Consider the following 16991-nt stretch of genomic DNA (forward strand, 5'->3'; position numbering starts at 1 on the left):
TTTCTTCAATTCTACACCAAAATGTCAACAAAGACCGCCATGCAAAAGGGAGAAAAAGCGAAAGGGTGTGTGTTTTGGGAAAGTGGGTGGGGGAGGGAACTAAACATAGCTTTAGCCCTTGATTTTTGAACCAATCAAATTTAATATGTTTAACGCTAAGGAAAATAAAAGTAGCACATCCGATATCTGTACTTCCGGCTTGGCATCTCACTTCCGATCAAAATAATAAATTCGTAGGAGGTGTTTTAGGATCTGAAGCAAAAATGTCAAGACAGGCAGCCAGAGGCACAGATATCAGAAAAGTTGTAAGTATAAAAATACCGTTATCCTGTAGACCAATCTTATTTAGAATGATATCATTAAAATGATATCATTCTAAGTAAGATTGCTCTACACTTATTCATTGCAATATATAAACACTGTAACCCAGGTATCATTTAATCTTCATCTTGTGTATGTAGCATTAATTTCTTTGACATTCTTTAATATCAACTCTTTGTTTAAAAATGGTAAAAATCGTTTAAAAAACACCAACAATCATCTAAATTGTACTTGCGTCCAGTTTAAAGCTGACTGATTAATTTTGATTATGAGTGTCCAATTTACAAGTTTTTAATTTCCTATTGTTAACGATTCTGAATAACTGTAGATATTTACTAGGGCTGTGTCGATACAGTTCATTTTCGATACGATACGTATTGACGATACGACAACCCGATACACGATACGTGTCGCGATATGATGACATCACGAATTATGCCCAAAATAATCTCAAACTACATTCTGTTTCAATATGTTGGAGATGGGTAAGCATCAGGGTTCTTAATCCATTTTGAAACAAACCGGCCAGATTGGGTCAATTGAGGTCCCATAAGATATGGGTTAATTATAAGCTCCATTCCCTTTAATATAACTAGACTTCAACAAAAATAATTCTTGGTAATTTGTTGTGGAGAATGTCGTATTTAAATGTATGTGATTACCACAAAAATAACAACAGGTACACCTTTTGAAAATTTTCCTTATTTAATTCACATACTATCTTGAAGTTCGAGTAATATTCCAGAATAAATTAATTACTGTCTTCGTTTATTCGATGAAACGTTCACTTTTCATAAGTCGATGATCTAAAATATTAGCATTTTTCAACTATTGCCAGTATCAGAAAATGTCGTACGTACACAAAATAAGCTGATATGGCACCATGGCAATTCTTCATAACACAATTTGTAGTCTTTGTCTATCAGTTAACTAGCCACGTAACTTGGCAAAAGTTTTTATTCATTCGTCAATTGATAGACACACGTACGGCACAATTGTCACATGACAATCATACTTGAAATTGCTTTAAAATAAAACTTCCGTACGATTATGATATAGCCTTCAATAAAAACAATATTTTTTAAATTAAGCCTTTGTCAGAATGTGTATAAAAAAAAAAAAAATCATAACGGTAAGCGCTATTTAGAACTGGTTTGTTGACGTAAAGCGATATTCTATCAGGAAAATATATTATTAAATGACTGTTTCTGGTGTATTCAGTGTTCTGTCAGGGGATTATATTCAATGAAGATTTAAATTTACCTAACAACTGTTCAGTGAATCCATCAATGTATGATCCAGTTACTATCTTAATATCTGCCGGTACCTGGAATTCATAACAGAGCGCGGAAGACGCTCAATTGGCAAACCATGCTGAGATCGTCTTCTTTCGCCACTTGGGTTTCTTGGTCTTTCTTAACTGAAGAATTTTTTCAACGATACGGCTATATTACGTATTGATATAAATATCGCTGGAACGTATCGATACATATCGGTGTATCGATATATCGACACAGCCCTAATATTTACCTATTTAGTTGTTACAGCAGCTTTAGAAAATTAAATTCATTTTGTTTTTTAATTTGCTTTAATATTAACTATGCCATTAGGAGCAACATCTTTTGGTTTAGTACAATTTAATATCTCCGAAACACTGGGGTTCGACAACAACAGGATACTAGACAGTTACTAGTAGTATTTTCCTTTTGGTTTTACAAGGTTCCCAAAACAATCGTTGAGTTGCCTAACTGATCACTTGTTACTAAATTAGATTTCTTGATCTACCTGTCTGTAATGTTTCGGAGAAAATAGCCTTGGTTATTCAGACCTGTCAATTAGTCAGAAAACGACCAGTAGACTGGTTTAGCTTAACCTAAAATACATTTTGTAATATTACAAATTTTGTAATATTGTAACATGATATTGTAATTTGTAATTATAACTTTCAACACAATACATGTTTTTTTCTCTTTCGAAGAAAGCAGGGGACTATTAAAATGAGTTCGACTGTCTGTCGATCCGCCTGTCTGTCTGTCCGTCACACTTTTTGGGACACAATAACTCTCTTTCTAATTGAGCTAGAATGTAGGTGTTTATTAGGTCAATGCCTTGATGGCGTTTGAAGATGAGCATTTTCTGCTTAGGGTAAGCAGAGATAAGCAATTAGATTGGTTGATGCTTTGGGACACGATAACTTTAGTTCTAATTAAGTGAAAGTGAGGGCACTTGGTGTATAGCTTTATTATATCAATATCTTGACTAAGTTCGATAATGAACATTTTTTGCTAAGGGTAAGCAGAGTGATAAGCAATTTGATTGGTCGAGACTTTGGAACACAATAACTCTCCTTCTAATTGAGGTAGAATGTTCAAACTTGGCGTAGGTGTCTATAGGTGAATGTTTAAACTTGATGTAGATGTTCATTAGGTGAATGTCTTGACTGAGTTCAATGATTAACATTTCGAGCTGAAGCTAAGCAGAGCTAATCGATTTCATTAGTCGATGGTTTGGGACAAGATAATCTTGATTCTATCTGATAGAGAGTGATGAAACTTAGTGAAAAAAATAAATGTGCAATTAATTTAGTTACAACAATAAATGAATATTTTTTCACTGTAGATTGTGAAATAGTACCATCAGTTAGAAAAGGCATCCAATAGTATAAGGAACAAATACACAAAACCTAGCGAACTGGGATAAATTTCTGTTTGGTCATGTTTTAGATAAATGTAATCTTGTAAAATACCTTTCCTACATCATCGCACATGCTATTTTTTCGCACATGGTTAGTTTGTTCTGTGGCTGACAATTCGTGAATGTAAAACATATTCCAGTCAATGCAGCATATCCCACTCACACCAAATTGATATTTATTACATTATTCATTGGCCTGTTGTGGATTTTAAAGATTGATTGCCAGGCGACGAAACATACGCCCACAGTAGCTAAGTCGTCTGCGCAGTCAATAAGGGGTGTCACATATTTATTTCCTTTGTCGGTAAGGAGAGAGAAATGGGGTTTAACGTCAGATTGACATAAACTAGGTCATTTCGGGACATGGTTCAATTTAATTTCAAAAATTCGCCTGCGCATAGGGGTCTTTAGCAGTGGGAGGAAACCGGAGGACCCGGAGATAACCCACGAGGTTGGACGGGCTACCCAACTCCTTGTCACGTACAAACTACAACCAGGAAATCGAAACCACGTGTCACGTACAAACTACAACCAGGAAATCGAAACCACGCCAGTTGACTCATTGACAGACCTTATGATACAACACGCACGTGCTAACCATTCGGCCATCGAACCCCCCTTGTCGGTAAGGAAAACATTTACAACACACACAAATATAATTACGAATAACAAACCCATTAAGTAATTGTCATAATTGTTTGGCCTCTAATTCTGCCCTATACATGTACTGACGTTGAGTACTAAAAACATTAAATATCAAGGTCCATAAATCTGGAAGTCATTATGGAAAATCATTGAAAATCAATAGGATTCTTCGTCTCATGACCACAATTGTAAGCCTCCAGAGCATGGACACCGGACGGGAGCGACGACAATATACGACATGTTGGCGTATAAAAAGTGCCGAAAACCGGAAATCAGCAAATAGGCTTAAAATACATTTACCAATCCACATTTCTTAAAATTGTATTTCAAAAATCTGACATTGGAATGATCTGATTCGTATGCATCGTAAATAAACAGGTATATTCAGCTATATTCATTTTAATGACCCACTCCCCAATCTGCTGAGTAAACAACAATATATTATGACGGCAAAATAAAGTATTGATACCTGTTACAGACGAATCGGTAAAATTATTTTGTGTGATAAAGTGCCTGTGATAAACTTGCGTCTCTCTTGTATCTGCCCATTTTCATTGATTCATTCAACTTCTTACACAGAGAATCCAGTGTGTAAGTCAGTTATTGACCTTCGACCCTCGGGGTCAAGTTAGATGAACACCCGAGCTAGCGCAATTGAACACTTCGAACGCTGATGCGTTCTCAGTGTACAACCTTGCATGAGCTCGGGTGTTCATCTAACTTGAACCCCTCTGTCTCAGTCGATAACCCTTACATGATGTTTATCTCATATATCACCTAATCTAATCAGAGGATGTGAAGTACCTAATTAGGGATTATCCAATCAGTTGATTAATTAGTACGCACCTCTTTCCCTTGAATTACAATTACACTTTACAGCATGTAATTTTCCGGGTTGGCTTGGGTTGTTATGCCTCCAGGACACATGGTTTGTATAACTGTAGCACCACATCGATGTTTTGTTTAAATATATTATTTTTCATTAAATTAAAAATGTTTGGCCATTACGACTAAAATTTTTGGCCATTATGACCAAATTTATTGGCTGTTATTACCAAATTGTTTTGACCAAACCTATTTTTGGCCGTCATGGCATTGGGCCATTATGACCACATCCCTTTAGGTGCGACTAATTTCAAACCAAGGGCATGTAACCTATTTTGTACTCACAAATGCCTCGATATAATGTCTACATGTTGTTTACCTTTTCAGTCTATTGAAGTTTAAATAATTATAACTTGTTAAATACAACATGAATGTTTATTTAGTGACGATAAACATAAGAAACTAAATTAAGACTTTTTGAATATTGTGGTACCGGTATATGTATAATTGTCGGTATGTTAGGAGATAATTATGTATTGGGGGACACACACATGGAATCTGAACACAGACCTACTTTGTTACAGAATAATCCTATATATGTATCTTTATAATTCACTATTGTCATTATTGGGCCTAATAAAAATTACCTGATGACTTTTTGAGTATGCAACTGCAACTTTAGGTTCACACTGAACATATTCAACTCTAACAATTAATGCCTTGAATATGTTCAGTGTGACAATTAATGTCTTTGAAGCAGGAAAAATTTGGCAGGTGACATAGAACCGAAATGTTTTTTATACCAGTATCCTGATCCTCCATATACATGTAAGTCTATCAAGACTGATTGGTGCAGAGAAGTAGGGTGTTAAACCCCATTTCATTTCTAAAGCAGGGCTGGGTTAAAACATTCATGGTTGCCTTTTTAATGTCTGTTGAACAGGTTTATATAGGTAATCGGGAATGGTAATTAATCGCTTTCAATGTAATGGTGTAATTAATCACTTTCAATGTAATAGTGTAAATAATGAGCCTACATGGCCAAACATGGAAAACTATTATTGACTAAGCTTAACATATATCAATACCCAATATACTTTGAGAAGAAACTTTGCAGACAGTGACACTAATTCTTTGTTTTTGTTTTAATAGAATGGGGAATTATTTACTTTGACATATGGGGCACTGGTTTCACAACTTATGAAGGATTATGAAAATGATGAAGAAGTTAATAAACAGCTGGAGAAAATGTAAGACTATATTAGGTTACGTACATGTACATGCTGTTACAGGGTAGATCAGTGGTTCTCAACCTTTTTTGGCCGACGACACACCTTGGAACACATGACAAATTAGCGACACACCTGGCTAAATATATATGAAACATATTTGAATTTTGCAAAGTCAGACGACATACAACTGTAGACAGAGAGTAGTCATAGAAACATAGAATGACTCAAACTAAATATCAGTAGACACCAGTGAATACTCAATTGGGATCACATGGTTTTTCGCATTTTGCGACACACTTAGGGTGTGCCGCGGCACACTGGTTGAGAATCACTGGGGTAGATAAACAATGTGGTATTCATACTGGCATAAAACAATATGGTACATGTATCCATATTTAAATAAGTACACAAGTTATGTCAATGATTTTTCAGGTAAAATGTTGAAATGTGGTGTACATGTATGTGTTTGTTAGGACAATGTCTTTTCTGAGTTTAATTAGGAGCATCTTCTCCTGAGGCTAACCAGCTGTCTTTGTGTCTGTCTATCACATCTTTCGGAACACAAAAACTCTGCAATTTAATCAAGTTAGAATGTTCAAACTTGGTGTAGATGTTAGTTACATGTAGGTGAATCTCTTAACTCATTTCAATGATGAGCATTTTTTGCTTAGATATAAAGCAGGGATAAACAGTGTGAATTAGCGAGATTTTAGAACACGATAACTTTACTTCAAATTAAATTGAGGAAGTACATGTATGTTCAAATTTTGAAGTAGATGTTCATTATGGTAAACACTGTCTCTGATTTGGAACAAACTGATTCTAACTTAGTGTATAGTTTCATTACAGCAGATATAAACAATTTGATTGATCAGATACCTTGAATAAGTTTGGTATTCAGCTTAGGCATATTTATAATAATAATAAAATAAAACCAAGTACGAACAATCCAAACCATAAGACAGAATTCAAAGTCCTAAAAAACGTTATAGGCAAAATAGTGTATTCGAGCTAAATAGTGTAATCAGCAAATGGACTGCTCCTCGTGTACAAAATACACGACAAACAGTGGTAACAGGTGTCCGGAAGAGTAAGCTTACCCTGCCTGGCGCCACACCCGCCATAGCTGCATCCAAACTATTAGGCGAAATGTCGGTAAAATAGCGTGATTGGCCAATGAACTATCGGTATGCAAAATGCACGCGATGAAATGTGTTAACGATGTAATAGACATTATCAGGGAGATAGTAATAGTATACGTGTCAATTAAATATATCTAGAATAACGAATTAGCTGAGATACAAACACTCCATAATTTGATTATTCAAAGCTTTACAAAAAGACAAATATGCAAGTAATGATAAGTGCCATCTATCTATACTCAGCCAAATTAAAAACTTGACACTCGGAATTTTTGGGACTAGATTTTTAATATTTGGTTTAAGGCAACTATTTTAGTGTTATGTTGTGCACAGACGACCTTGACATCAACAGAAAGCAAGAATACGTCTCGCCGAAAGTCCTTGACATTGATAACGTTCGTGATGTCACAGTACCCCCCAAAATGAAATTCACAGACTTGTAGAACAATCGGAATAAAGTGTTTAGTAACGGTTGTGGCCTCCTCTAGCGTCTCATACTGCCACACAACGTCTTCTCATGGATCTCAGAACATTAGTAAACACTACCCGAGGAAGACGTCGCCACTGCTCAGCAAGAGCATGTTGAAGGTCCTGCAACGTCAGTGGTGGATTCACTTGCTGACGAACACGTCGACCCAGTTCGTCCCAGATGTGTTCAATAGGATTAAGGTCGGGCCTAAGCGACGGCCAATCCAGGACTTGGACACCGGTATTTCTTAAAAAATTCTTTGTAGCAATTGCTGTATGGGGTCGAGCATTATCTTGTTGAAACGTTAGTCCAGGCCCATGTCTCTGCATAAACGGAAGAACAGGTTGCAAAATCTGATCCCTGTACTGGACAGCATTTAAGTTCCCTTGGACAACAACAAGAGGAGAACGTCCATGTGCACAAAAAGAACCCCAAACCATGACGCTGCCGCCACCAAATCGGTCAACTTCTTTGACGCATACTTGAGCGTAGCGTTCACCTCGTCTGCGGTACACTCGGGCCCTGCTATCGGCAAATCTGAAATTGAATCGAGATTCGTCACTAAAGACAACAGAATTCCACTGTCTTTGAGTAAATCTTATGTGTCTTGTGGTCCACACAAGTCGGTTAGGGCGATGAAGAGGTGTCAATATTGGTCCATTATAGGGCCTCCGAGCTCGAAGACCAGCAGCCTGCAAGCGATTTCGAACAGTTTGTGCAGTTACCCTTCCACCAAACATCTCTCTACTTGTGGAGGTTGCAGTGACAAATCTGTTTCTAAGATGACGTAATCGTATTGCTTGATCTTCCTGAAGTGACGTCACACGTGGCGCTCCCGCCCTTGGGCGGTCGGCAATAGTTCCAGTTTGAAGCACTCTCATTCTAAGATTAATTATTGTCTGGCGTGAACAATTAAAGGCTCTTGCAACAGTGACCACAGACTGACCAGCATAGAGCCTACCTATAGCACGTAGACGTTCTACATTTGAAAGGCGCAGCAGTTTCTAACAAAGATGAAAATAACAATTTTAATTTGTTTTTCCAGTTCAAGTTACGTGTGCGTGTTCAGTTTAAGCAAACTTGCATCGATTGACCTCATGAGTTTGTGTTTGCACATGTTTTTCATCTTTATATGCTCAAAAGTCACGTGATTCACGTGACTTTACAATTTTATGAAATTAAAGGCTTCTTACTACTTACTATCGTTAGAAACACTTTAAAATTTATTTGACTTAGCAGAAAAAAAAATTTGTTGAAATTCATCAGTGTCAAGTTTTTAATTTGGCTGAGTATATTTATTTTGGGATTGAGGTGACTTGTTAACACTATGTAGAGACTCCAATTAACATACAATACTTTTGAAATATTTTATAAGGTTATATAATGAGGGGATCACAGTGCTACTGGGTGTATGTTTTGTTGTCTATATTTGTTTATTTTTAGGGGATACAATATCGGTGTTCGATTGATAGAAGATTTTCTAGCCAGAGCTAATATCGGAAGATGTAACGACTTTAGAGAGACAGCAGATATTATATCCAAGGTCAGTTTTAGCAAGTATTTACTTTTGTAATAAGGATTGGGGGGGGGGGGGGTGCTGGGGGTGGTGTGGAATTCTGATTTTAACTCAAATCAGCTTATTTGATGCGACACAATAATAGAATTTTCCTGGAAAATTTGAAACTTGTTGTCTGCTGTACAAGAAAATTTAGATCATTGTTCAAAGATGGCGACAAAACGGAAGTTATCTACTTGCACCAAAACAGAAGTTGTCTATTCCACGAACTAGAGCTTGAAATGTGCCTTTGAATCAATTATTACCTGTCTCTTGCAGTTTATTTCTAACTGAGCTAAGATTGAATTTGGGTCTTCGGCTTACTCGGATCTTCGCTTAACTCGGATAAAATTTGTCAGTCCACTTAGATCCGACTTATGCGAAGTTTACTGTAGTAAATGATCTGCAATTTCTTCACTAGAGCGTAATGACTAGAGTGATGTTTTGACAAATCTGCGTAATCCCCAATCGTCATGCTTTCCAGTACAATAGTTATAATAATTAAAAATTTTAGAAACTTTTTCCAATTTCCATGTTTGTGGGAAGTGGCACATTGTTCATCAGCCAGAGGTCCCAAGTACTCCCTTTAAATGAGCTAAATCGCTTATATTTGGGACCTAGATATTGACACAAATGGGTCGCAACGCATGCTACGAAAACATAGCTAAAAACGTTGAGATATACTGATGTGCTTGTTTTTAGCTACGATTGGGTGCCTTTGGTTTCACCTGGCAAAATTAATTTCTTTATTAATGCATGTAACATCTTAAACATAAGTTAATTTTATACTATTAGAACTTATTAGACATACATGTACGCAGCCCAATCTACTGAAACAACTTTCATTTATCAGCAAATATTGTCACTAATATTGGCATGTATCGGATCGAAATTTCATGGATTATGGCCCCTGAAGGTACGAAAATTCACATTTTTAGCTTGTGGACACTCTAGACGTCACAATTTCCATCTGATTTTGATGAAACTTGAAATGCTTGTTTATAACCTAAAGATATTGGTTCATTTTGATATTTGCGCATGTTGGATTGTAACTTCCTGAATTATGGCCCCTGATTGTACGGAAAATAACTGAATTTCGTGAAAATCGGACCAAAACTGCCGGACAAATTGGCCGCCCCTCGTACGCAAATAATGTAAATATATGGTATATCAAGGTTGTGGACCCTCTAGAGGACACAATTTTGATCCGATTTTGATGAAACCTGAAATACATCTTTATAACCGAAAGATCTTGGTTCCTTTCGATATTCGCGCATAGCAGATCTTAACTTCCTGAATTATGGCCCTTGATTGTACGAATAATCACGTTTTTAGCTTGTGGTCCCTCTAGAGGTCACAATTTTTATATCACAGTTACACCCTAATGATGGTTGAGTTCGAATTTTGTGAAAATCGAACTGAAGCTGCCCAAAAAATGGCCGCTTCTTGCAATCAAATTGTATAGAAGTATGTAATACGAAGGTTGTGGACCCTATAGAAGTCACAATTTTTGTCTGATCTTGATGAAACTTAAAATATATCTTTATAACCCAAAGATCTCAGTCCCTTTCAATATCCGCGTATTTCAGACCATAACTTCTTGGATTATGGCCCCTGATTGTATGAAAAATCGTGTGGTTACACCCTAATGATGGTTGAGTTCGAATCTTGTGAAAATCGAACTGAAGCTGCCCGACAAAATGGCCGCTTCTTGCAATTAAATTGTATAGAAGTATGTAATACGAAGGTTGTGGACCCTATAGAAGTCACAATTTTTGTCTGATTTTGATAAAACTTAAAATATATCTTTATATCCCAAAGATCTCAGTCCCTTTCAATATCCGCATATTTCAGACCATAACTTCTTGGATTATGGCTCCTGATTGTATGAAAAATCGTGTGGTTTTTATTTTTTAGCTTGCTCTCTATCCATCTCTTGCAAAATGTGGGCGTATCTTGCCTGACAGCTGCTGGTTTAGTCTATACTCTTACACCCCTGGGTAATTTATTTACTATGAAAGTTTTGTATTTCAGGTAGCGTTTAAAATGTATCTTGGTATAACACCTGTTATTAGTAACTGGAGTCCATCTGGAGATGAATTCTCTCTATTAATAGAAAATAATCCACTTATAGATTTTGTAGAACTACCTGATGGTCACAATGCATTGAATTATTCCAATCTTTTAACTGGTGTTTTAAAAGGAGCATTAGAAATGGTATGTAGAATTCTGTTGCATACCCGGAATATATGTTACACTGTTAAAAGCATAGAATTTCCTGAATTCAAAATCTGTTGCGGATTGAAAGAACCATTTTCATTCATCATGCCTACAGTTAGTTTGTACTGGTCAGGGGTAATGACTGCAAGGCTGACAGTACGTGTACGGTAGTACCTGTAGTTCCACTTGTTAAAAATCAGAGGTCTGGTGTCAGATTGGTACATGTAGTTCTGATACATGTAAGTTGTCAGTGGCATAGTAAGCGAGGCAAAATTATACTCCCTTGCATAGATATAATTGTTACCATATGTTAGGCTTAAAATGATAGAAATATTGTGTTGACAGTAAATCCTATTCCATTCCTATTAAGAGAATAAACTATTTTATGATGAGTTAACAGGGGCGAATGATTGCGAATCTAAGTGAACCCAAACCCATTGTCTCCATTGTGGCTTTTTTTTATTCAGACCTCCTAAAAATGAGAGTATCTAAACCCCAAATTAACAACATATTTACTAGAAATCTATCATCTCATTCAGCTCACCTGATGACCTTTTGGGACATTTCTATGTTTATTTTGTCACATAAATATTTGATTCTTATAATTTTTTTTTGTGCTCAGGTGCAGATGGATGTAGATGTACGATTTGTTCAAGATCAGTTAAAGGGGGATAATTTAACTGAATTACGGTTAAAGTTTGTAAAAAGATTAGAAGATGCAATACCTGCAGGAGAAGATTAATGAATTATACATATATATGTCAGTGTGTTTTATTCTATGTATTATAGGTTGTAAATATTGATTATTTATCATACATAATCTATGTGTCATTCATAAATATCATGCAGTATGTACTTTAATAGACATGGAATGCTATATACTCTAAAACAAAATATCTTAGTTGGTTTTACATAGGCTTTAGTCTTCCTAAAAGGGTTTTTTTTTTTCCTTGAAAAGTGTGACAGGGCAGCAGACTTGAGAACCAACTCGGGTGGCACAAACTCGAGCTATGCCATTGCACATTAGCTATCTATGGTCCTTAGTCTGAAAAAAATATGTATAATATGTATTCTTTTTTTTGTAATTATATACAAAAAATCTTTAGTGTGTGAAAGGCCAAAAAGAGCAAAATATACATGTATGGAAGTAACATTGTTTTTATAATTCGGTTTATAATACAGTAAAATTGAGAACTACTATAACACCTACCTACAACCATTCCAGAATAAAAGTTAGACATATTGGTTAAGATCACACACAATCAAAAGTAATGTAAAAAGTTCTCCAAGTTATGGCCATTTAAAGTTGACATCGGTTTCTATTGATTTCTCATCAACATCTTAGTATGTGTCTTAGGCATATAAAGTAATAACAATTTTGCTTTCTCTTTCGTCCAAGCTAGGCCATTCTTAATAAAGTATTTTTTTCATACTACTAGATGTACTTTATTATTGATTATATAACAATAAGATTATTCACATAAAAATAGTACATATTTTGACTTTCAAGATTTGTGAAATTTCAGTCTTTTTTTTGTGTCTTTACTGTCAGTTACAAGGCACATATAGTTGAAGTTCTGGTCCTTCATCATTCAAAAACATTAAAAATTTTAACCTATGTGATCAATCCAGGTATTTTAGGATAAGAAATGTAAGGTAAGAGAATTATCAGAGAATAGTTTTGTACTGTTGTTTTTTAATGGATTGATCTTTATTAATATAGAATGTGGTTCTCTTAAAGGTTTATTAAGTTTATGGATATTACTGTTGACTTCATTTCAGTTATAGGGCTGTTAAATACTAAGTTACAGAATATGTGCAATATAGATCCTTATTACTGTATTTTAATTCACTGTAGGGGTTTTTTTTTTGCTGAAATTATAACAAGTAGGCTGTAAAATTTTCCACTTTTTGACTGAAATTATTGTAAAAGCATTATGATTAGTTAAACATATTATGTTAATAAACTAATTGTTTTAAAGCTCATTATGTCTCCATTGTTAAAAAAATAAATCTTACCTAGATTTAGAAATTTACTTGTGGTGTTATTTTATAGGAATTCTGTATTGAATATTCATGGTTTACAGGTGGCAACTAAGGTTTATCACTAAAAATACATAATTAAAATAGTCTTTTTCATACTCATTACAGGGATATGGTTCTGGACATGTACAAATGACAAACAAAGTAATAAGTATAAGGACTTTATCTGTTAATCAGGATCCATCCACAGGATTTTCAGTGTGTTTTTTAATACGCTCACATTTTCATGTGGACGTATATTGTCGTCTCCCCTGTCCGTCCGGACATCCGTCCGTCCACAATTTGTTTGTGGACACTCAACAGGTCACAATTATAGTCTATCTCCGAAAGATCTTGGTTCCTGTCGATATTGGCATATATTGGACCATAACTTCATGGATAATGGCCCCTGATTGTACGAAAATCACATTTTTAGCTTGTGGACACTCTAGAGGTCACAATTTTCATCTGATTTTGATGAAACTTGAAATGCATGTTTATAACCCAAAGATCTTGGTTCCTTTCCCTGATCCGCCCTTGATTAGGTTCATGTCTTGATGGTTCGGTAATGAGCATTTTCTTCTTAGACTAAGCAGCGATAAGCTATTTGATTGGTTGATGGTTTAGGACAAAATAACTTTGATTCTAATTAAGTGAGAATAACAAAATTGGTGTATTGTTTCATTACACCAATACTTGAGGTTCGATAATGAGCATCTTCTACCCATGTTTAGCATAGTGATAAGTAGTTGGATTGGCCCAGACGTTGGAGCACGATGACTTTGATTCTAATTGAGTGATACTGGGTGTATAGTGTAGTTTCATTACCTTGACTAAGTTCGATGATGAGCATTTTCTGATAAGGTTAAATAATGGTAAGCAATTTGATTGGTCAAGATTATGGCACACAATAACTCTAACTTTGCTTGTAGAATATTCATACTTGGTGTAGATGTTCATTCGGTGAATGTCTTGACCGAGTTCGATGATTAACATTTTGTGCCAAGGCTAAGCAGAAATAAGCAAATTGATTGGCCAATCCTTTAGGATACGATAACTTTGTTTCTAATTGGATAAGAGTCGCGAGGTTAGCCTAGCTGAAAAGTGTACCAATTTTCACATATATGGTATCAAAGCATTCATATCTGGTATTATCAGAATGTAAGTCTGCCGAGTATCTGGTGGTGGGTGTGGCTGTGAGGGCTGGGATTCTGGGCATGAATTCTTGATGCCACCCTGGGGAAATTTTAATATTCAAGATGGCCGTCATGAGACATTTTCTGGTTATTTACTTTAATTTAGTGGGGTAAAATTCGGGAGAGATTCTCTCGAACCTTGATATGAAGGTAGTTTCTATAAGAATTTGACCCATTGAATACGACGAGCTTGGGTGTTCCTCCTAAAAGTGACTGCTAATTCCACTAGGAAGCCAAATTCACAGTGGGGGCTCATTTTTGAAGGAAACTCATAATGTTCCCTAAAACGGCGTGTAATATATTGAAATATAGGGTTTCGTTGTCAATTACTTCAAATATAAACATAAAAAACATGTTTCGACCAAAAGGTATTCCAATCCGATGATATCCTTTCCCTTGTATTCTTATAAGGACACAAATTATACACGGTCAAACAGAATCAACCATCGGGCGATGCATCGTGAGTCGAAAGCAAATGTCTATAAAAGCTAACTGGGGCTTGTCCAACCTCATGTAAAAGTCTATCTTACGCTCGCTTGAATCACTTGAATACTCGCAATCAGTATAACAGTCTGATTCTTCCGCTTTCATCAGTATAATGCAACGGGGTGAACCTTGTCTTGACAGTTATAAGGTCACTCATACGCGCCTGTAAAGCTGAGGTTGGCAAACATTTTCCACCCCTTCTTCCCCTCAGTGACCGCGACTGGTGTCATAGTGGATCATAATGTATGCTTGACAATTCGCTCTATGAATTCGGCGAATCAGAAAACCTATAGTTTAAAACATTACTAACATCGTTATGTCTCGCCAAAATTGACCGCCATTTTGAATATGACCTCAACCTGGAATACCCTTTGGTCGGAACATGTTTTTATGTTTATATCTGAAGTAACTGACACTGAAAACCTATATTTTAATATACTGCACACCTTTGTTAGGGGACTATGGGTTTTCCTCCAAAATAAGCCTCCATTTTGAATTTGGCCCCCTAGCGGAATTAGCCATCACTTTTAGGAGGAATAGCAAAATTCATTGGATTCAGCGGGTCAAATTACGATAGAAACCAGCTTCATACCGAGGTCCGAGAGAATCTGTCCCGACTTTTACCCCACTAAATTAAAGTAAATAACCAGAAAATATCTCATGTCGGCCATCTTGAATATTTAAATTTTCCTAAGGGTTCCAGGGTGGCATTACCCAGATTCTGAATCTACACATATTAAAGACATATAATCCACTCAAAACCTACATTTCAATATATTGCACATCTTTTTAGTGAACTTTATGAGTTTCCCTCTAAAATGAGCCTCCATTTTGCATTTGGCCCTCTAGCGAAATTAGCCATCACTTTCAGGAGGAATACCCTAGCTCATTGGATTCAGCGGGTCGAATTCTTCTATAAACATATTCAAACCGAGGTCCGAGAGCAGCTGTCGCATATTTTACCCCACTAAATAACCAGAAACCGCCTCATGTCGGCCATCTTGAATATATAAAATTTCCCCAATTCTGAATCAACAAATATAGACATTAGGTGGACTATATTTCCATGTCAAGGCTTAAAATGGGGTTTGGCAACCGGACTTTATGGTTCGTATGTCAGTGGTCACTGAGTTGAACCACTACTTATTATTCATCATACGATTACTTAATCTTTAATAGATATTACATACTCATGAAAATATGTAATACCCAGAATTCTCAATAAGTCTGACCCAGCTGATAAAGCCGAATTTTTGGGAGGGGGCGCTTGGCTGTCGTGTCTTATGGGAGAACCCCACCAAACAAACTCTAGCAATGGGCAGTGTGATCCCTGGGGTGCTGAACAATTTCCAAGCAGTTTTAAGTGGTGCACACTTCAGCTACTCTAGCCTAATTGCGAGGCGTGTCATTTTAGGCGTGTCTGTTAGGGGTAACCCACCGTACAATCGGTTTGACAGTGATCATTCATGATTCCTGCGATGGTGCTGAACAACACCAAAGCAGTTATAAGTGGTACATATTTCAGCTAATCTAGCCTAGTTGCGGGACGGGGCATTTTGGGCGTTTCTTTCAGGGGTACCCAACCGCAATATCTGTCTGGCAGTGGTAATTCATGATCCCTGTGGTGGTGCTGAACAACATCCAAGCACTTTTAGGTGGTACGGACTTCAGCTTATCTAGCCTAGTTGGGGGTGGGGGGGGGGGCGTGGTATTTTCGTCGTGCCTGTCAGTTTAACCCACCGCACAAATTGTCTGGCAGTAATCATTCATGGTTCCTGTGGTGGTGCTGAACAACTTCCAAGCAGTTTTAAGTGGTACAGATTTCAGCTAATCTAGCCTAGCTGTGGTCTGGCAATTACATAACTCTGTCGGGGGTACCCCACCACTAGATATGTCTGTCAGAGTGTTTTTGTAATATTTGAAGATGTAAGGTACACTGCTGTACCATTTTCATGTAGTACACTTTTGAGCTAATCTAGCTCCAGAATTCATACCCAGAATCGCAGCCCTCACAACCACACCCACCACCAGATACCCGGCAGACTTACATTCTGATGATACCAGATATGCATGCATTAATACTATACTATTCAAAAAAAGTAGGGGATATTTGATTTTTAAGTGTTATTAAAGTCACTGACGAAGAAACAAATGACAAAATGAAATGAAGTTCACATTCATCGA

General features: G+C 36.5%; 1 protein-coding gene across 1 annotated transcript; it reads left to right on the top strand.

The window, feature by feature from the left end:
* Window positions 1-191: 191 nt before the first annotated feature.
* Window positions 192-13139, top strand: LOC126812376 (trafficking protein particle complex subunit 3). The gene is made up of 5 exons (XM_050538742.1): window positions 192-305; window positions 5638-5735; window positions 8772-8871; window positions 10918-11100; window positions 11726-13139. Exons 1-5 carry the CDS (start codon window positions 264-266, stop codon window positions 11843-11845), a joined length of 543 nt encoding a protein of 180 aa, XP_050394699.1. The 5' UTR covers window positions 192-263; the 3' UTR covers window positions 11846-13139.
* Window positions 13140-16991: the final 3852 nt, after the last annotated feature.

This window comes from Patella vulgata, chromosome 2 (genome assembly GCF_932274485.2).
Source record: "Patella vulgata chromosome 2, xgPatVulg1.2, whole genome shotgun sequence".
Classification (NCBI taxonomy): domain Eukaryota; kingdom Metazoa; phylum Mollusca; class Gastropoda; family Patellidae; genus Patella; species Patella vulgata.